Below are 22808 nucleotides of genomic sequence, written 5' to 3'. Positions count from 1 at the left end.
CCCATGAAAAGAGATCCACAAACACAAGCAACACAAGGTGAGAGTTTTTAACGCTGAGCTCTGCAGCTCGCAATATTAACAATTACATTTTTCACCTTCTTAATTGAGTGGCTACAGGGTGACCCCTTTTTCTGAGAGCTTTATAAATTTACATGTACCATGCTGCATCCTAATTATTTCCAAAGATAGATGAATATTATCGAATTTGCATTCCGCTGTTATTGCAATCTAGCACAAGAAAACATTACATTCATTCAGCAAGCAATCATAATTATATTCTGTAAGAATGATTTGTAACGGGTTACTGCTATGCAAGCAAAGCTAATTTCTTCGATAATTTTTTCAGAAGAATCAAATGGAACAAGCGGAGATATGGATGGGGAGAGGAGGTGGGGAGAGGGGGATTCAATGGCATCTTTGATTAAATTTAATGACTACAAATTTTATTTTACACTAATAGAAATCTTTCCTCCTCATCCAATTTCTGCAATAGGTTTCATGGAGGCTGGTAATTTGAAAAAAATAAATTAAAAATTAAGCATTACCAAATGAAAACTGTCATTGCATTGCGGTGATCACACAAAGGGGACCAGCTTAGTTCTCTCAAAAGTGGCATTTGCACACACTGTATCATGGAGACCACACATCACTCATCTCACAACTGTGGCATGGTTTGTTAAGATTTAGGACATATCTTGGAAGCATTGCCCTTAGACTAGTAACTTCCTTGCAAAAAGCCAGTCATAGAATACCTTGTATTGTCTGAAATAATGAAACTTCAAGCACAGCTAAGAATCACAATTGTGTCTCTCTGTGTGTCTGTAACTGTCGCGCTTTATAAGATAAGATATACTTTATTGAACCCCGTGGGGTAATTTGTCCTCTGCATTTTGACCCATTCTAGTTACTTAGGAGCAGTGGGCAGCCACAGTGCAGCGCCCAAGGACCAACTCCAGTTCTGAGGCCAGTGCCTTGATCAAGGAGGAGTGCACCTAACATGCATTGAGTGTAGAGGCGAGTCTTCAAAATCTTAGCGGGCTGAATGATAACACGAAGAACCGCTGAAGTAACTCCGAAATCTGTTCTAATCAGCTGAGATTTAATTTGGCATTTACAGAGGAATTACCCGAAGCATTTGTGTTTAGGCTATTTATTCAAGGAAATCTGTATTCATCTGAAGTAAGAAGCAGCATTTACCACAGTTGTAATTTGTTTGTATGGTCGGTAAAGTAGTGGATATGCTGTTGAAGTGTGCATATGCTCCCTTGAGCAAGGTACTTAACCTCAATTTGTTCAGTGTATGTTCTGCTCTGTATATGTGTCTATATTTGAAAAAAAAAAAACACATAAACACATAAGCTGTCTGAATATGTAGAGTCTGCTAAATGTTGTAAGGTAAATACAATCAGTTTTGGAGAAACTACTCTGAAAATGTAGTTGTACAAACTACCAAATACTTCATACTTTTAAGTTACCCTAAAGAGAAATATAGCTTGCAACACTATCATTACTCAAAAAATGTAGTCCAAACTACTTTCAAAAAAAATATTTTAAAAATGACCATTATGTTTCCCAGACATTACATGCGTGTGAGCAATGCCTCCTTTTTGCACATGGAGAGAACTACTATACAGCTCAGTGGGGAGAAGCAGCAATGTGTGGCACTTGGCAGTTGACCGTTGGAAGATAATAGTAGAGCAGAGTGCTTCTCATCAACCAAGATTAGATGGAAAGAGAAAGAGAGAGAGGACGTGATATTTTGTCAAAGGGGTTTCTGGATAAAAAATATTTTAGGGCCAAAAGTAATTTGTAGTTCCTGTACTTAACTGCACCTCAAAATGAAAAGAAATGATTAACTACTACAATGACCACAAATTTGAATGCAATTGAAAAATCTCATTAAATGGCTAGTTTAACAACATGAACTTAAACTACTTCCCAAAACTGAATATAATAATGTGGGAGAACTGAGACACAAACAGTTTATACAAAAAATGTAGTCTCAGTTCACAGACAGGACACGTGTGATGAGAGAGAGAGCTGTATGAAACCAGGCCTTCAGATATTTATAATAATAAACTTTATTTATGAAGCACTTTCCAAATACAATAACAAAACAACAACCAAAAAGGGATATTATAAACAATAAAACAGACATATAAAAATATAACAGGGTAGTTCAAATCTTAAAATAAGACAGTGATCATACACTGTTACCATGCCTTGCTATTCAGATGAACATGCGTGAGTGGAGGCACTTCTGTTTCTCTTAATTGAAAACGATTTCCACTCTCCGGCATTAATTTCACCTTTCAGGCTAATGTCAATTCTCCCTTTGTCTCTCCCATTGACTCCTGAACCAAGGTTATCTGGATTTACCCCCATCTCAATATATGTTGCCTGTCGGGTTCCTGACACCTTCCAGAATTTTGTTACTATCCACAATTCCTCCCAGGAGGCCAGGACATTTACCACCCATGGCCATGACTGACATTGGGGTCAGTTCATCTTCTTAAGGGTATGTGTAACTGTTTCTATATGCATCAAAGTCTGACATGGAATCCAGGTTTGACCAATGGAATGACCATGTCTGCAACTTCATGCATTCCTAGTGCAGGCAGACTGCCAGTCTTGAATGGTGAATGTAACCCTTCCACTCGAGTGATAAATTCTGCCATGAACGATGAACCACTCTAAATCTCCCTTCATGACTCTTAGTCACAGACAGTACTGGCATGATAAAGGTATGAGGCCTTGAGGCTTTGGGGAGACATGGACACTGAGTTACAAACTGCTCATAGGCTCATCCAGTAGAAATTTTCCCCCAATTCCATCCAAACAACATCAATACTCCATCTTCAAACAGTGGCCATCATGCAGTCTAACCTGGGCAATTGTATTGTATCTTTCTCCTGAAAGCAAAGCAAGAATGGTTGCTCTTTGAGCCATTTGGTGGGCGTTGTGGTAGGGGAAATTTTAACAAACAGAAGCATGTCGTGGTTTGAACACAAGACAATGTTTTGCGCATGCGACTTCAAAGTAAAGAAACTATGTTTCTTCCCATTAACTAGCAATTGCTTGTGCGCAAAGTAACACCTTAATCCTATATATCCGTTTTTGCGTCAGTAGAGAGACCCTGTATATATGAGTAATGTTGTCTGAAAAAAAAACCCAACAGGGATGTGCTGTAATCTTAATTTTCTTGCGCTGTTTCTCTCCCCCAACTACTTATTTTCCATAGATAATGCAGAGAGCCTGCGGCTTGTCACACGCACCTGGGCTGCATTGGCTAATCAGCCCAGGTCTCCAGAGTTCGGGGCCGAGACCAGGAGCTAACACCGAGAGCGTGATTATGATTTTCGTTTCGTTTTATTTTAAGCACGAAAGACAAGAAGAAAGTAATCCTCAGCAGGGATGCTGGAGGAGCTGGACCTGGCCGGGAAGGCGGGGCAGCTACGGGAGGTGCACGGGAAAGTGATCGCACCGTTTTACTTTCTTTTGCCTTCGTTATTTTAGCTTGTTATTTTAGCTAATTGTTTTTTCAATTTTTTTTGAGGGGGAAGCGTGAAGTGGTCCGTTTATTTGATTTTGTGTTTGTGTGTGTGCGCTCTCTCTCTCCATGCGACAGAAATGGTGTTCCCTGGTACTGTCGCATCTCCTTGCCCAGTGTGTGACAGTTGGTGCCGAAACCGGAGGGAGCGGTCTTGGTGTAAGCCGAATTAGCCTTCGGCTGCATTCTCGCGTGGAAGGTGTGTGGCAGTTCGGTCCGCTGGAGAGGTGGATTGGACTCGGCTGTGCTGGCTGGTGGAGAGAGCACACACACCTGGGTTGCGTTAGCTAATCAGCCCAGGTGCTTAAAGGTGTGCTGCTCTCCACAGTTCGAGCCCGAGACCGGAAGCTAACACCGAGAGAGCAATTATGATTTTCGTTTCGTTTTATTTTAAGCACGAAAATCATAATTGCACTCTCGGTGTTAACTCCCGGTCTTGGCCCCGAACTGTAGAGAGCAGCACACCTTTAAGCACCTGGGCTGATTAGCCAATGCAGCCCAGGTGCGTGTGCTCTCTCCACCAGCCGGCACAACTGAAACCAATCCGCCTCTCAGGTGGACTGACTGCCACAGGGAGATACATTGATCTTCTTTCTTCTGCTTAGATTCAGAATGAACAGTAAACATTTTGTCAACTCAGAAAATGTGATGCCAGCTGTCAGTGGCTCTATCTAATTATTTAGGTTCATCCAGCCTGGGGGATAACATTAGGAGCAATATTTGTCTAGGGAGCTAAAGCAGTGTATTCCCTTATGTGAAGGGAGTAGGGGGTAATCCCTAATACAGGAACCCACAAAATCCATCAATAATTTTGTTGTTTTGGCATAGGTCTGACAGCAGTGTCACTGGAATCTCTTATTCGTAGCTATTCCACTAATAATTATGAGACCAAAGTCACAACCGGAGTCCCAGCAATTTGTAAGTACCGACTAAAATGAGTGTCTCCCAAAGGAACAACAGCAATAATAATAATAATAATAATAATAATAATAATAATAATAATAAATATAGCTGCAAGCCGCGTTAGACCGAGTCCAAGCATATACGGCCAATTATATGCCACTTAAGTTGCCAGTCAGTGCTAAAATCACGCAGTGGCCAATGGGAGGTACCTGATACTACTGCACCAAGTTTCAAAGATATAGGTTTCCGATGAAGAAGTTGATCAATGCTGCAAATGTTTCATCTCTAAAAGACAACATTGATTTTTTATGAATTTATTATTTTTTTAAATAGTGTGCTCGAAGGGTGAGCCACAGAGCACTGAGTAAAATTTAACAGGTGGGATATCTTCCAGAAAAAGATTTTTTTTTTCCATTCAGTTTTTCTTTTGGTAGTAAGGGTAAATCTGTAATAACTATTTGCAATTCTGAAGTGGTGCTGTAGTGGTAGCGGCATGAAATTTGATGCACATGACCTACATGGGTCCCTCTTTAATTCGTAAATTCAAAAATTTTTAATTGAAGCTTGATTTAAAAGGTGGTGTGGTTAAACATCTTTTCCACAATGTATGGATATTCATATTTAATTTTCTGTACAAATCTTTGACTGAAGGGGGCATGCAGTAGCGAAGCTGTCTAAGAGATCCATTCAAAATTTAATCCCCAGAAGTATTACAATCAACCTAAATTTGGGGCCATACACATAATTTGGCAGTGGTCAGCCATTTTTGGTTAAATTTAAGTTGTTGTCCTGTGACATCTTTGGACATATAAAGATTTCCTTCACAATTTAACACAGGGGCAAGCTGTTGATCATGCATGCCAAAACTGGTGAGAAAACATTTTTAGGAGAATGTTACGACTCGGTTTAGCTAGGGTCAGACCGTAACGGTGGAAATAGAAACCGAGCAAGATGATAATTGGCTTGTTGCCATTTATTTAGTCCTAGAACTAAAAATAACATTTGACAGTATCTCACTTCCTCATTCTATCACATCACAAAACATGATGTAGGTGATCATTCTGGATGGTGAGGAGGTCAGCAGGGAGGTAGGACAAAAAGAGTAAGCGCTTTGATCTGCTAGGCCTTATGTCATTACAGGCATTTGGCAGACGCTCTTATCCAGAGCGACGTACAACAAAGTGTATAACCATAACCATAATAAGGCAATGTCTTGCCTTAATTTCAATAAAATTATATTTTTGTACCACTGTGAATCATAAAATCGAATAAATAAATACACCATCATAAAATAAATACACTCATTTTTCATAATACCTGGCACTTACCCTTTAAGGCAGTCAGTCTATTTGAACTGTTTTACCAGAAAAATCATTGTTGTTCAGCCAAAATTTCAGGTAGCAACCTATATCTGGGATGTAAGAGTACCCTTAGTGCTTGGCTCCTAGTAATAATTGGACCCCTATTATTGCAAAAACAATAGGGGTCCTTGGTCCCCTGAAATATAGAGCTTATTATGCTAGAAATGAAACACAAGCTTACTCATACTCAATTGCTGAGTGTGAGTGAGTGTTGAAAAACTCCGTTAAACAGTACACCATTTAATAATGCCTTCTGCTTTCCTTTTTTGTGAAATTTTAAATACATTTTTTCCTGCAAGCCTAGATGTTAGGAGTAATGGAACTGTTACCTCTGAGATATCATACTTTCCAAAAAAATTGAAAACACTATAGAATGCATTAATTATGTCACAGGTTCAAGCTTACCTGTTTGATGCCATGCAGAAGCTTTCCATAGCTTAAGATGATGACCAAGAAGGGGAGGATGAGACAGAAGGTGAAGAGGCACAGTATGTAAGAGATGTTGCTGGAAGTTTTGGAGGCCCAGTCCACAGAGCAGGTTGTCCCAGGACCCTCGGGGCCATACCTGCTCCAACCGAAAAGCGGGGGTACCGTCCAGGCTATGGAGTAGCCCCAAGAGAGTGCGATCCCTATGCCCACATTTCTGTAGTTGGTGGCATCTGCCTGGGCAGGGCTAGTCATGGTGCAGTAGCGCTCGTATGACAGTACAGCCAGGGAGATGAGAGACACGATGCCTGTACGGAAAAAATGATGATAGTTAACCACAGGCCTCTTTTGGACGTACCTCACAATTGCTGTCTCTCAAACTTTTCACCTCAAAGCCCCTTAAAGTGACCACCATCAGGCTTAGGACCCCCATACATTCAATTACATTAATTTAGCAATTACATAAACTTATCAGGAACGATTTACAATGTAGGAGAAAGTTCACCTGTTTAATATGAACATTAGTGCCAGACCTGCAAACCAGCAAGGAAATAGGAAACATCAATAAACCAAAATAGGGCCCTATATGACAAATCCACAAGGCATTTTATTTGTTTTTATTACAGATTTTTAGAGTTTTTAATTGGGCCCAGCAATTTAATCAATTGTGCAACTTGGGCAGGTAACCTATCCATCGGCATTCACTCACACACTCATATTTACAAGCAATCTGAAGTCTCTGATTGGCCTGGCCTGCATGTCTTTGGGCTGAGGGGGGGTGGGATGGTGGTGTTTGGCTTCTCCATGGGGGGGGGGGGGGGGGGGGGGGGGGCTGGCCAGGGTTCAAGCCGGGGCCTTCTTACTTAAGATGATGATAATGGTAACCACTGCACCACCATGCTGCCCCCCAGCCACATACTTTGTTTGGTATTTACTTTCTCACAGAACCACTGCGGGTGCCTTAGGTTAAAAAACAAACAATACTAGCAGCTGACAAATATCTTCCATAGCTCAAACAGACTTTGTACACTTGGCCTTAATTACATCCTTAATTATATCTGTGTGTGTTTAAAGATTATTAGGCTAAAGACACAAGCAGTAACTAAATTCATTGCCTGATCCTCCAAATATTTTTCTCAGTACATATATAATTGAGGCCTCACCTCAGTGCTCACATTTCAACAGCCAGTACAGAACGCTTATTTTGGCAGCGTAAGCTTAGCACACAAAAAGTCTGACAAGCTATTTCACAGACTCAAGCTAAAGGTAATTTAGAGAGGGTGGGCAAATACCACAGCTGTGAGAGCCAGCTCCTCACACATCCAGGTATCCTCAGTTATGAACTACACACCTCATGTTTTGAAAGCAGGGAATTCTGTGGATATTAAATTCAGTTCTGGCTGTCCCAGTTGCGGCTTGCTGCAGTCAAGAGTTTGATGGAGACGTGATGAAACAGCCCACTGAGGTTTTTGTTTTGGAAGGGAGAAATTTCACATCTCCTTACAGCACACCAGCATTTCCAGTTTGAACATACATGTTCTTTTTTTTGACTGTCCAAGTCCAAATCTCATGATACATTTTGGATTTGGAATGAGGTTGGAATAACAGCAATGGCACATTGAGAACAAATATATCTCTGTATGTATCATACTGTAACAGCATTTTTCTAAAAGTAACACCAATATTCTCGAGACTGCAAAGTGATTGCAATGTAATGCAAAAAAATAGAACAGAAACCATGAGCCCTCTGCGATCCCACAATGGGAAATTTCAAGCTCCTGAGTGCTGTACTCAGATGAGGATTTGTTGATCAAATTCCTAGTTGCATTTTAGATCAGTGGATCTCAAACTTGGCTTTGGGTGTGTGTATGTGTATGCTGGTTTTTATTCAAACATCACTTGCAATCCCAGAATTTTAACAAGCTTTTTCTTAATTCTCTTAATGTTTTTTTTTTATGTTTTGAGGGATTATTTAGCCTCTTAAGCCACGTTATGTCAGAAATACAGTTGCTATGCAAACCACAAAGTACTACAAAAGTCCCATTTTAAAATATAGTTTGAAATGTTTGTGTTTATTGTGCTAAATTTTAAACCATTACACAGAAAGTGGTAAAAACTAAAAAATAAAAACTTTAAAATTGATCAAGTAAATGGTAAAAAAGTGTGGCCACCTGCTATTTTGTAGATTAAAAATTCAAAGACAAATCAAACGATAATGAATCAAAGCTGCATTGTGTTAATAAGAGTAAGAAAAAAAGTATAAAAGAGCTTCAACACATTAAACAACCTTAATAGAGTAAGAGATTGGCTATATAAAAACCAGCATACACTGTGGGCCCCAGGGCCAAGTTTGAAAACCAATGTTCTAGATGAACAAAAAGTAAAGATGTTTTTTTTCATATCATCAGTGTTTATGAAGCTCAGCCAAAGAAGCATGCACATAACAAGATAATTCAGTGAAATTATCAATTTTTTGATGAAAGCCTGCATGAATGTAGAACGTCAAAATGTTGATTTCTTTTTCCAGTTTCAGAACAGTACTTTGGGGAAACATGGGGGCTTTAATCGTGCACATACTTGATCTTGTGAGCTACAGAATATTCAAAAATCAAATAACAGAAATGTATAGTAATCCAGATTTGATTGACACTTTCAATCTTGCCAAAAACATTAATATATTAATACTTTTCAAAAACATTCCTTAATGTGTTAAAAACAGGCAATCAATAGTTTCATGTCTGTAAAATATTCATCATGTTTATTATTAATAATTTCTCACATGGTACAGATCAATATTTGTTTTTCATTAGCAACTAACTCATAAGGATTAGAGATATCCCAGGGGACAGTTGGACAGAGTCGAGGGTGGGGAGGTGGTTGGCACTTACACCATGGCAGCCCACCACACCTCAATGCTCAATGGCACCAAACCCCTCTGCTGGCCACAAGGTCAATGATCAGTGAATCTCATCAATGGTAGTGATGAGGCTTCAGGAATCAACATTTGGTTAGATTGAGATCAATGCTTTGTGAAACATACACCACTTCACTTCTCCCCCTTCTCCATGGCCTGTTCTTTGAACTGTTTGATCTAGCCAGACTCGATTCAGTAACACAAGGGCAGGGATGTGGCAGACACAACAGCTAAGAGGTATCTCCCTCTGTCTGAATGGCTCCACTGCACATGCTGTCTCTATTATCACATCACTTTTTAAAATAAATTAATAAATGAAGGCATGACTGAAAGCATGTCAACACATGAAATATTTAAAACTTCTTGGGAAAATAACTACCCAAAAGCCTCCTCAGATAGATACATGATTCCTATACCCTTCATAAGAAAAAGGAAACCCAAGAGAGAAGCCTGAATCTGCTGTGAGAATAAGTTATTCTGTCTTCATGAGAAAGATAATTTTGCGTGTCCTGTGTTTTATAGCAGGACTGCTATTTTATTTGCTTCAAATGCCCATATGGAAATCTGAAAGAAGAAAGGTGTAAATGATCGTGCAGACCGGGAACCAATTGCCCCAGACTAAAATAAAGGGAAGCCTACACCAGCATAACCTCAGAGGGTTGATCGCAAGATGCGAATCACTGGTAAGCTTCAAGAACAGAATGGCCAGGCTCGCGTTTGCATTAAATAACTGTAAAGTTCACAAAAAAAATCTTATGGACAGATGAGATGAGTATTAGCCTTTACCAAAGTGGTGGAAAGAAAAATGTGGGGAAAGAAAGTAACTGCTCATGATCCAAAGCACCCCCTCATCTTTGAAAAATGGTGGAGATAGTTTCATGGCTCGGGCATGTACAGTATGGCTGCCACTGAAATTGGTTCACTTGTATCTATTGACTGCTGATGACAAGAGCAGGATGAATTCTGAAGTGCACAGAAACATCTCATCTGCTCAGATCAAACCAAATGCCTTGAAACTCACTGGACAGCAGTTCACCTTGCAGCAGGACACACTGAACCCCAAACACACTGCTAAAGCAAATAAATAATTCTTCAGGGCCAATGTTCTTGGCAGGCTAAAACAATCACCCAATCTGAATCCAACTGAACATGCGTTTCACTTGCTGAAGATGGCTGCAGTACAGACCTGGCAGAGCATCGCCAGGGAAGACACCCAGCATCCAGTGAAATATGAGTTTTCAGGCAGTCATCAAATGCAAAAGATTGTTAACTTGTCCAATTACTTTGGTCCCCTAAAACTATATATAAAAAGCTTCTACACAGATTACCTTGTGGATGTCAATACCCTTATATTAAAGCTCACAGTCAGCACTGCTAGAATACAAGCCAAAAGAACAAAGATTGTGTCACTACCCAAATACGTATGAACTCCTCTGTCTGTTGTTTACAAGTCATTCATGAATTTGTGTTTTATTATAAAGCATACCATGTCATTTTTAATGTAATAAGGTTTGTTCTACATTTTTTCTGTTACAAAGTTTTTGACCTTACAATCATCAGTGCTACTGGCTAATAAAAAAAGTTAATTTACAGCCCTGGTGCAAGGGCACAGCCGTGATAGATTTCACAAGCAGCTGTCATCCCCTGTTGCCGTTTATGACCCTGTGACATTAACATTGACATTAATCAGCGTTTGAGAACTGGATAGATCAGGAAGTGGTATCTGGTTTCTTGTGAATACAATACATTCTGGAATACATGCCATATTCCAAAACACACAGGGTGCTATTTTCTGGAATCAATATTGCACGGTGCAAGGGCGCAGTCAATGGCACGGAGCATGGGTGCACTGAGCGTGGCTAGTGAATGTTTGTATTTTTATGACCAGAGACAAGGAGCATACAGCTGAAATCATGGGGTGTACCTGGAAAATGGGCTGGATTATACCAAATATATATCAGTGGGTGTGGTGTCACTGGATTTAATTAACAGCCAATCTAATGACCTCTTTTGATTCCCTTTAAGAGCCAAGCACATTGCGCAGGGTGTACTGCCAATTTCCATAGTCTACGACTGCAATAGAAAACAAGGATAAGGACACACTAATCAGACATTTATCTTCTTTTGTGGGGGAGTTGGGCTGTCATGTTTTTCAAAAATTGAGTTTTGAAGGAATCCCAAAAATTAGAGAAATTTGTTTGAATTTGTTCAAATTTTCTTCTGTCAGATTTAATAAAACATTAAGAAAACATTGCCTTAACATTTATTATGGGCCAGTTTTAATTTCCCATTAAACCTGTAACTAAATTGATATGCTATAACTAATAAATAATGACAGAAGATTTATTAAACAAAAAGAAACCAGGAAGGACCATACAATTAAAGTGATTCACAGAAGTAAAATGACTCGGTGTTGCTCAAATGAAAGAAAGAAAAATTTCTTTGATTGGATGAGTTGTGGTTTCGTCATGTGTTAAATACACTTATTTCAGTCATTTGTCTCCAGGATCCAAATCAGCATAGTTTTGACATGACTACATAGACAAAATATGTGTATTTAAAACATTATGAAACCACAACACATCCAATCCTGCGTACGTTTTTGGCAACAACAAAAAAACATGACCGGCCTAATTGGATGCTGGTTTAAACATCCATGCACTGTATGCTCTTTTGATTGCTCATTTACATTGTACACAAACTGTTTGTAATCACCTCAAACTTAGTCTGACCTATTGCAGCAATTTCACAGCTTTTGATTGCATTTGTAAAAAATGAAAATTGTTACAATTCTGCCGCTTCTTCCCTATTCAAAATATTTTCTTGACAACAAGTGGTAATGACATTCTGTGGCCCATCCTTAATCTGAAATGAAGTGTACAAGCCAAACTTTCTCTTGCTCAAAACTTTTTCAAGCTGATTATAAAATTTCCACCAGTTAGATACATTAAACTGCTCAGTTATGTTGGCATGAACAAATATATATAGGAATTTGTAATGATTATTACTTCCATAACACAAATGTTAATTATTTCTATATTTTCATTTTATGTTGATATTACATTTATTATATGCTACATTTATTACACCAAAAAGAAAGAATGTTGCAAAATATTGCATTAATCATCAAACTGTTTATAAATGCAGTCTATCCATAATCCATAATTTGTGCCAGTACTGTAGCTATTACTTTAACTACACCCAATTAAAACAAAAAGATTGTTTAAATTGTGTTTATTGTTACTAATTTCATTACAAATGGGTATACGAAAAAGAACAAAATATTATACATCAGGACAACAATGCAGTATAAAAACAGCCATTAAAAATAGAAACAAGTACAGAAATTAAAATGATAAAAATGAAAAAAGACAATGAACAATAAATGTAAAGTATGTATTTCTCCTGCTTTTGGGATTTATATCAAAGTCAAATTATACAGCATATAATCCATGAAAGCTGGCAGGTGGCCAGAGTTAAAATTACACCAGATTGACCAGAAAATTGCAATGAGTTGCACAAAAATTGTAGTCTGCTTCTCGATATTGAATGACACATCCCAGCAGTGACTCTCCTCTCACTTCGGCACACAGTGATTCAAGGAAATTACCAAATGGATCAGGCTTTTCAAAATCCATGATGAAAAAAAGATTTAACCAGTGCGACAGCTCGCAAGATGCAATGTGGCAGCTAGAATATACTAGAACCTATAAGGTTACGTAATGTTTTCTGCAGTTATGAAGGGTCATGACAGCATGCTGCAAGCTAAAGTGATAATGAAACTAAGTTTGCGTTCAGGTGAATATGGTCCTATTACTGGTATTTTGTGTATTGACATGTTCAGCTAAAACTGAATCCTAATCCTACCAGTGCTGAAGCCTGATGCTTTGCAGAGCCAAACAAGAACAAATTATGAGCTAAGGTGCTCCTATATTTGCAGTTCTACTTCACACAAGGTATTATGTGCTGAGGGATGAAGCTCTAGTCTGTTGTTACTCAAATTCAGTTGTTTCCTTCATGGTTTTCTAAACAAGTTTAATCTGGTGGAACAAGCAAAAAAATGTTTTAGTGCATCAGCAGTCTCGTGGACCAGTATTAGAACTTATGATGCTTATGAAATGTTTTCCAGGTAGCCTGATATCCTGTGATGGGTACTGCAAAAGTGGTATCAAAGTAGGGATATCGGTGCATCAGCAATAACGTGGCTTCCTTACCCATGAAGTGGGTTCCATACTGACACCTCACAATGTTGAAGCAACTGTGAAGTACACATGAAGTAGACGGCATACTATATTACTAATTTAAACCAGCCATCAGAGCAGCAGCAGAAATGTAAGCCAGACAATTTCTGCAGGACACTGATAACACTTCAGCTACCAAAGACCAGTTTCCTTGTCTAAAATGTTTGTAATGGCATGAGAGAGGTGGTGTTTTAGAACCATAGCACATATGTCACATAAAGTGATGATTTTTTTCTTTAAGCCTTCGTGTGATAGTAAATTAGGAAAAAAAGGTTTTCTTGTTTAATTCAAGACATAAACCAGGAAGCATCACTGTGATCAATATACAGTATTAATATGCAGTAATATACTGTATTGGTTGGATTTATGAAAATGCCTTCTTTTAAACAAATTTTGTAATAAATCAAGTTTACAACATTCTCTTAGTGCCAGTTTGGTTTCAAATAAGGAGCACTAAAACTGGAAGCACATTTTCTTAAATTATTTAGAGCAACTAGCCTAATTTACAAATGACTACCAATTATTTCTAGCAGAACCATTTGGCCAAACTGCGTATCTTGAAAAAAAAGAAGTAGAAAACCACTGTATTATTTACCATTGTATTATGGGGATAAAGTGTTTGTACTGGCAAAATAGCCCTTAGTGTTTTGCTCTCTGGACATGTATTGGTTCATATCAGGAGACTGACAGTACATAGTAGTTGCCACCACAATGCAGATGTATCACACTGTCAGAAACACATTTAAGAAATTGCTACCCACTGCCACTGCCTGGCTAATCTTTAGAGGTATAACAAGGGAAAATTGGTGGTTAGACTAAGGCATACTTCCAGATGTATACACAAATAAAAAATCAACAATTGTCAGTAGAATTCTGAAGTTAACACCGAAAGAAAAAAAATTTCACCTTGTTCTGTCCAAGCCAAGATTCTACAAATTTAAAACTTTTCATCAAATTGATGCTGAGATCCTGCTGAAAACAGATAATTTTGCAGATGAAAGCAGTAACCTGCACATTGGTTCCCATTCCTACCAATTTTTAATGACGTTCTTTTTTTAGCACCTTTTCAGGTGATGTACTCCAAACTGTAATCAGTTTACTCTCCACAGGGAGCCCTAAAACTCTCCTGCCAGCCTTAAAACAGAAATTGTCAAACCTTTACTGAAAATATAACCGAGCTTAACTTTTTAAGTACTTTTTGGCTGGACCGCAACAGCGGGGCCAGCCCTATAAACGCGAATGTCTGTGACTGAGTCACTGAGTGATGCAGTTACACCATTGGTCGGCCGAGTTATGGCGTTACACCAATACACGGTCCGGCCATATACTAGGTTTTGACCTGGTCTTTTTGATCAATTTCTAACCCCCACTGTCACGATAGCATAATTGAAAAGGTGGTCTTTCTTCAACTCAGTCAATATCTGTCAGCCAACAACCTCCTTGAAAAGTTTCAGTCAGGACTTCAGTCCCATCATAGTTGTGACACTGCCTTGGTTAATGTGGTAAATGATATTCAGCTAAGATCATTTTCGATACAGTGGATCACACAACATTACTATTGCTTAAAAACAGAATAGGAATAGGAGAAAGTCTAAATATCCTTCAATCCTACCTTACAAAAACAAAAATGTTTGCTATTCTTTTGTTACGTTCCATGTAACAAAAAGCAAGTATTACAGTGGACTGCCACTTAGCACAACTCTTGGTCCCTTATTGTTTTCAGAGTATGAGGCTCCCTCTGGGTGATGATTTTGTGTCTCCATGGCTATATGATATTCTGAGTAACTGCTAAGTCATGGGATAGCTAGTTCAACCAATATATATATATATATATATATATATATATATATATATATATATATATATATAAAGCTGGATGACACTAAATTTTACATGGATCCAATCTACAATATAACCTGCTGAACATGTCTGAGGTTAAAACTCTAGAGATAGCTAATCTCAGCCTCAGTATATATAGTTTCACATATTAAAACATCACTAGTTTATTTTTATCAACTCAGAAATATAGCAAAAGTAAGGTCATTCATATTCATGTCTGATGTTGGGACAATTACCCAAGCTTTATACCATCTAGACTATGCTACTGCAATACTTTGTTCTGTCCTCCAAAATTATGGAATTATGGAAAATGCAGCTAAATTGACAATGAGGGAATACATTATTCCAATACTTGTATGGTAGCTTTGATGGTGATGTTTAAATGTAAAAACAGGATGCACCTAAGTATATAACAGACAGTCTTGTACAACCCAGAAATAATACTGGTCAGCTATGCCTGCACTCCTATGCGCCCCTTGTTTTAAAATCAGAGTTCACTTTTGGGAACTTCTGACATTATGTTAGATTTACTGCATGTTTTTGTTAGACCCAGACTGTTTTTGTGTGCAATTAAATATATGTAGATACCAAAAGAAGTTTCTCATGACCTACCAGCTACACATGGTATAGGGACATCAGTGATTGTGGTTTACATAAAGAAAATACACTTCAGGTAACTCCAAAATAGCATACGGTGAAACCTATAAATTGATGACAACATCAGGTATCTCAGGTAAATTAGCTGAAATGAGTAAAGGAGTAAGAGCTCTAGTAAGAGTATTATAGAAATCTAAAGATGAAATATACCAGTATGAGTAATATGAGTAGTTATTCACCTTTTAAAGGGCCATTCCCTCCAGGACAGATAATGATAACAAAATGTAATCATTTTAATTAATCTTAATGGCAGTGTTTATACTACAGAAATAATTATAAAATTGAATGTCCACATCAAATGTTATTACCATAACGTTTTATGTTTCGCCAACAAAAATATATTAATTCATCAAAAGGCCATATCAAAATCAGGGTCCAACAGTTATTTCATACTTGCCCAGTCAGGTAAGTTAGAAAGAAATTGACTTGCCCAAACTAAATACTATACTATACTTGCCAAGGTATGGCGAAATTTACCTGTGACAAGAATCCGCATTAAAACCACAAAGTCTAGTTATTTATCAGGTATCATCAGGCATTGAAACAACAATGTTACAAATCAAAATAACCATTAGATGATCATTCATCTTATATGAAGCATTAGATTTTAGGATATAATCTCCTACAAGCAATGATAAACCTTTTTAGGTAACAGATAGTGACAGATAGCTAGCTAATTGGGCTTATGTGCAGCAATCTCAATGACCTAGACAGAGTGTTCATATGACTTCACTGTCACTACATTCATCTCATAACCTTTATTCCTTCTTAATTGCACCACAACGACAATCACTTCTGTGCTAGCTTACTAATGCCAAATGGACTGCCGGGGATAGGAATATCCCATGTCACATGACTGGAGTACCCAGACAACTGTTTATGAAATTTATGATTCTGTCAGCTTCCTTCACACATTAGTTATCAGTGTACAGGCTTCATTACTAGCTGTAAGTCTCCCCCACTGGCCTAGCTTGGTGCATGTGTGAGTCCTTCAAGAAGATCAAGATGAAGGCCCCATCCTTTCCTCCTGTTTAAGCTGTATACATTGTCCCTGAACAAGTGTTTACGTTACTGAGCCGTATGTCTCCCCTACCTATCTTGTTCAATGTGTGTTGTGTGTTGGGCAGCTCTGGGAGGATTATATAGACATTGACGCACCAGACTTACTGGCTGTTTGCACAGACTCATCCCTGCACCACTCCATGATGCTTTTGGAATCGTCCATTAATAACCGATGTACAACACTCATGCCCATGCATCAGAACCTTATCTGCTGTAATAACTGAATTTTCTACCCTGCACCTTTCAAAATTGTGCATTTAGAAAAACTAAGAAATAAGGAATAACACTGTGCACTGTGGCTTTGCTTAGGTGGCTTTTCCACTCATTATAGTAAGCTTGATACAGCACGTGTGACTGGCCATGAAGAATTTTGTTATACGAGCAATGTAAGAGGTTCTATCTGCATTACCTTTGAAATATTGTGAACTGCATTTATGCACATGCTGTCAAACAAAGCAGCCTCCAGTGTATAAACACCTTCTTTTCATGTCTTGTCTTGGACCCCAAAATGCAAGGATTACATTTACATCTTTGCATATGTGACGGCCCCGGCCGTCTGTTCTTCCTAGGCTGTTTGTCTCTGTTTTCTGTTGTAGGTGCTGGGCCCGCCAATTTGCTTGCCTGGCTTCCTGTTTGCTGTGGAGCTCCGCTTGCCCTTGATTAGTGACCGCCTGCACCTGTGAGGAAGAGCATAAAAGCCAGGCTTCCTCAGTGAGCTGGCTCTCTCTCTCCCTGGACAGACGGACCCCTGGCACCCTCTGGCTTGTTTGTTTTGTTTTTCCTTTGTTCTTGCACCATTCTTATCATTTACTGAATTAAAATGTTGATTTAACTAAGGTTTACCGTGTGGACCTCCCTTAATTGTTGTGGCCTGAATGAGCTTGTTATGAAATAGGGGCTTGTCCAATTTAGCATCCGGGTTTCTGAAATTAAAGCAATTTGTTTGTGGTGAGAAACCCTAGATGTTGGTAGTGTAGATGGTATGTTTGTTGGTGAAAAAAAGAAAAAAGGTTTGGGAGGCCTATGGTAGCTGATTGTAGTTGATTGTTTTGTTTTGGGTTGATGCTGGTTTTCTTTGTTTCCTACAGGTTAAGGAGTGGAGCATGTAGACCTTGGGTTTCTTTGTGCGCCATCAAAGTTCTGTTTCCTGAGGTGAACTGTATGCAATTGCAGGACGGTGGTATGTGTTCATACAGCGTGTGGCTGTGGGAGAGAGTTGTGACTGGATAGTCCTCATTGTGGCTGGAGCATTCATTTGTTATCCCAGTTTAGGCTGTATCAGCAATTCCTCATCAGGAGGGATTGTTGAGGCTGCTTTATTATTACTGTATGTTGTCCACGTGGTTAGCAGCAGTTGTCTCGGGGGCACCATCCGTAGCATTGGCTGGGGCAGTTAGCCTTCCCCAATGCAAGCGGGTTCTAGGTGCGCAAGTATCCACCACCAGTACGCATACGAAGACTAGGGTTGAGCTAGTTAAATTTGGGCTAGGCAGTTTAGGGGGGAGGCTCCTTTCTTAATCAATCCTCTTTATGGTTGTGCACTGAGTTGCATTGTTTTGGTCTCAAGTTGCGCTCTGTTTGGAGTGTGGGCGTGTGGGTGTCAGGCTACTTTTGTTACTGTGAAAAACCTGCTATGTTGCTCTCCTTGTGCTTGCAAACTTTGAGATGCCCTTTAAAATTCAGGTGGATGACAGTGGAGTTGGTGCCAGAGCTGTACTGGTGCAAGAAAGGGAAGGGGGTATTGATCACCCGGTCTGTTTCTTCTCGTGGAAAAGTTGTGGAAGTTTTAAAAAAAGAGGCACTGGCATTGATCTGGTCCTTACAGTTCTTTGAGGGATATGTGGGTTCAGGGTCAACACCAGTCACAATGTTCACTGACCATAACCCCCTGACTTTCCTATCCAGCATGCAGAACAGCAACCAACGACTGATGCACTGGTTATTGTTCCTGCAATCGTACACACTGAACATTTATCATATCAGAGGTCGGGAGAATGTAATGGCAGATGCTTTGTTTCGGGCCTTAGTTTGATGCTTACGAAGACCCTAGTGGGTCTCCGTTTTATGGGGGGCGGGGGGGGGGGGGGGGGGGCGGTGTGACGGCCCTGGCCGTCTGTTCTTCCCAGGCTGTTTGTCTCTGTTTTCTGTTGTAGGTGCTGGGCCCGCCAATTTGCTTGCCTGGCTTCCTGTTTGCTGTGGAGCTCCGCTTGCCCTTGATTAGTGACCGCCTGCACCTGTGAGGAAGAGCATAAAAGCCAGGCTTCCTCAGTGAGCTGGCTCTCTCTCTCCCTGGACAGACGGACCCCTGGCACCCTCTGGCTTGTTTGTTTTGTTTTTCCTTTGTTCTTGCACCATTCTTATCATTTACTGAATTAAAATGTTGATTTAACTAAGGTTTACCGTGTGGACCTCCCTTAATTGTTGTGGCCTGAATGAGCTGGTCATAACACATTTCAGCTGATACTTCTGCCAACTTCCAACAGCCTTCACCGGAGAAACGTTTTAAGCGCACTTCTTATCCCTGTCAGCCGATTCAATCTCAGGCAGCCTCCGACCTTCAGGGACAGCCTTTGCTTCTGGTCAATGAGATCAATGACCCACGCTTCAGGAAATGTGGGTGGTATCCGTGAAGCTCCGCTCCATAAGAATTGTAGGAAGGAACGTTTCAGACTTATCTGCACAGGGGACAGGCATGTCTGCCACATTCAGCTCCGATAAGCTCTCAGAGCAGGTATCTGACATGTTCCCTGTCACTGAGCCTTCTCAGGCCCTTCCCAGTGTCAGAGGATGCTATGTATTTAAGACCATACAATGAACTTTAGTCTTATAACTACTAGTACTACTACGGCAACTACTACTACTGCTCAAGTATTTTTAAATTAGATGACATACTGCCCACTCCGAGGCACACAAACAGAGCTGGACTTACATGAATTGAGTACTGGCCCAGGCCCTGAATCCATCATGAGTAAAGTACCGCTCCCCGGAGAAGCCCTTTTTCTTACTGTTATGGCCCTTAGCAGCATGCCTGCTTCTCCTGCAAACAGCCATTGCCTCACATGCATTTTCCTAAGCGAAGCTGCCCTGTCCACCAGCAAGGAGTCACCCCCCGCCCACCCCAGGGACCTCCTACCTCTGCCTCTCCACTCCATCTGGCAAGGCACCTCCAATCAACGGCACATACTCTCTCATTCTCCCTGGGTGATGTGCAAACAACCATACACTATACTGCCGTGCAAAGGCAAAAGGCCTAATGTTCCAAAACTGTCATTTTTGGAACATTAAAGATCTGCTTTATCGTGTGGACAAATATCTTGAGTCAATTTTGTTGTTTTTTGGAGAAAATAGTGGGTTGTCTTTGCCGTAACTTCCAAAGCCCAAGAGAAGCCAAGGCAGAATCCCGTAACATCAGTTACGGTTCTTTGTCTTTGTTTCGCTGCACTCAGGAACGCTCAAATTGAGTTAAGCCTTAACTTAAGGTACTCTGCCTTTGTCTTGCTGCGCATCAAAGTGGAGTTACGCCTATGTGTCAACGAAGCAGTTCTGAGACACACACAGTAGCTTGAATAAAGTGTAAAGCAAATATAGTGTTGCAGTGGTTGTTTTTACTAACGTTACATCTAGCTTTTAAGAATGGCCCATTGCTCTCGAGGGAAAATGTTGCTAGAGATGGCTTTGAAACGCACCCACCAAAATCAAGGTAAGAAAGATTAGGCTGATAGATAGATAGATAGATAGATAGATAGATAGTCTACTCAAATTACTTGTTAGCTAGCTAGCGCGAGGTAGTGTTAGCTAGCTTAGGCTAACTACTTCACAAACAAAACCAAACTTCTCCCATATGCGATCAGAATGCAAAGAAAGCATTGGAAACAAACAATAACTAGATGGCTTGCCAGCTATAAGTAATCGTAAATCATACGCAATTAATTCTTTTTTCGTGTCATGCAGGCTGGTCAGTGCCAGCCTGTGACAGCCCGACACTGACAGCCAGGGAAACAGCGCGAGTGGTTTAGGGCTCGCATAGACACACGACACACCTCCTAAATAGCTTAATCACACACACACAAGCTCAGCAGTAACAATTTACAAGTTGATAGCCTACCTTTTTTTGTAACCTGATACAAATCCATTGCAAACAACGTCCTTTGAGAAGTTAAATCCACAACATGAGTTTTGAGCATTACTCGCTGGCGTTCAACACGTTAAATCCATAACATGAGTCGTCCTTGAGTATCCTACTCTGGCATTCATCCAATTAAATCCAAAACACGAGTCTTGTATCCTTTACTATTTGTTGCGTTAATAAACACGAATAAACACAAAACGTTATCCTTCCACATGCAAAACTATTTTGTTTGATCGATGTCATCTGTGTCTACATTTGTCATGTCAGAAAAGCAATGAATCTAATCTAAGCCTAATTGTGCCATGATCACTAGATTTTATGTAGATGTTATCATTATTATCATATACTGATTTTATATCAGCTCAACCCGGGAAAGACGGAGCTAATCTTTATTCTTGCTCTATCCTCTCCCCTCCTCGACTTTTCCATTTCCCTAGGGGACACCTTAGTGACATCATCACCCTGTGCCAAGAATCTCGGAGTGGTGATGGACAACAGGCTGTCCCTCTCCAAGAACATCGCAGCAGTAAGCCGGGCATGCAGATTTTTCCTGTATAACATCTGCAGAATCCACCCTTTTCTCACCACCTACTCAACCCAGCTCCTGGTCCAAGCAATGGTTCTATCCCGCCTGGACTACTGCAACTCTCTTCTGGCTGGACTACTGGCATCTGCCACCAGACCCCTGCAACTCATTCAGAATGCTGCGGCTCGTTTGGTCTTCAACCTCCCCAGACACTCCCACGTCACTCCCCTGCTCACTACCCTCCACTGGCTGCCTGTTATAGCTCGCATCAAATTTAAAACATTGGTCCTAGCATACCAGGCAGTCAAGGGATCAGCCCCAGCATACCTCCACCAGATATTCAAACCCTACATGCCAGCCAGATCCCTCCGTTCTGCTACCTCAGGACGCCTAGCACCTCCCCCTCTTCGCACCTGCACTTCCAGAACACGTCTCCTGTCTGTTCTGGCCCCACGATGGTGGAATGACCTCCCTGTGGAGGTCAGAACGGCTGAGACAATGACCCATTTCAAACGACGACTGAAGACTCACCTCTTCAGGCTGCACCTCTCCCCATCCCTCCCTACCCCCCTGTAAATGACTGTAAGCTTAGGGTTGTAACTAGGCAGCTGTTTCGTAGGTGACTTAGGTGCATAAACTGCGCTGTTGCCGTTCTCGTTGTTAGTGTTAATCAGTTTAACCTTCAAGTTGAACTATGCGGTTGTTCCCTGCACTTGGACCGGTACTTCTCTCTAGGGGTTTCGTCATACTTGTTCCTGGTTATGGTTATACACTTTGTTGTACGTCGCTCTGGATAAGAGCGTCTGCCAAATGCCTGTAATTTAATGTAATGTAATATAGTGATCAGCAACCAAATGAGTGATCAAATGGAAGTTAATGCCTTTTGCCTTGGCATGACCCCTTATTATTTTGCAGACAATGCAAAGGCAGAGTACATTAACTTCCAAATAAGGGTCAAAGGTCAAGTTTGAGCTCAAGATTTTTATGTAGATAAATAACTTCAATAAAAAACAAAGAATTGCCACATTTCCAATATTCTTCCCACAGTTCATTTGGCTGGACAACAAAACAAGTTTAAAGTCATTTTTCTCAGTTCTACACTCTGGCGAGTTAAGGTCTTTTGCCTTTTTAGGGCAGTATAGATGTGCCCTTCAGCATCACAAAACTCCATATGTGATCTGACCACCTCTGAGACATAGT

General features: G+C 40.1%; 1 protein-coding gene across 1 annotated transcript in view; it reads right to left on the bottom strand.

The window, feature by feature from the left end:
- The window catches only part of LOC118225061 (parapinopsin-like), an 80080-nt gene that overhangs the window by 47394 nt on the left and 9878 nt on the right, over positions 1-22808 (bottom strand). The window contains exon 2 of the mRNA XM_035413076.1: positions 6220-6548. Coding sequence (XP_035268967.1) covers positions 6220-6548 — 329 coding nt within the window. The remainder of the gene's footprint in view (positions 1-6219; positions 6549-22808) is intronic.

The sequence above is a fragment of the Anguilla anguilla genome, chromosome 4 (genome assembly GCF_013347855.1).
Source record: "Anguilla anguilla isolate fAngAng1 chromosome 4, fAngAng1.pri, whole genome shotgun sequence".
Classification (NCBI taxonomy): domain Eukaryota; kingdom Metazoa; phylum Chordata; class Actinopteri; order Anguilliformes; family Anguillidae; genus Anguilla; species Anguilla anguilla.
Note: the sequence above shows the minus strand (reverse complement) of the source record. Positions and strands in the feature narration are given on the sequence as shown.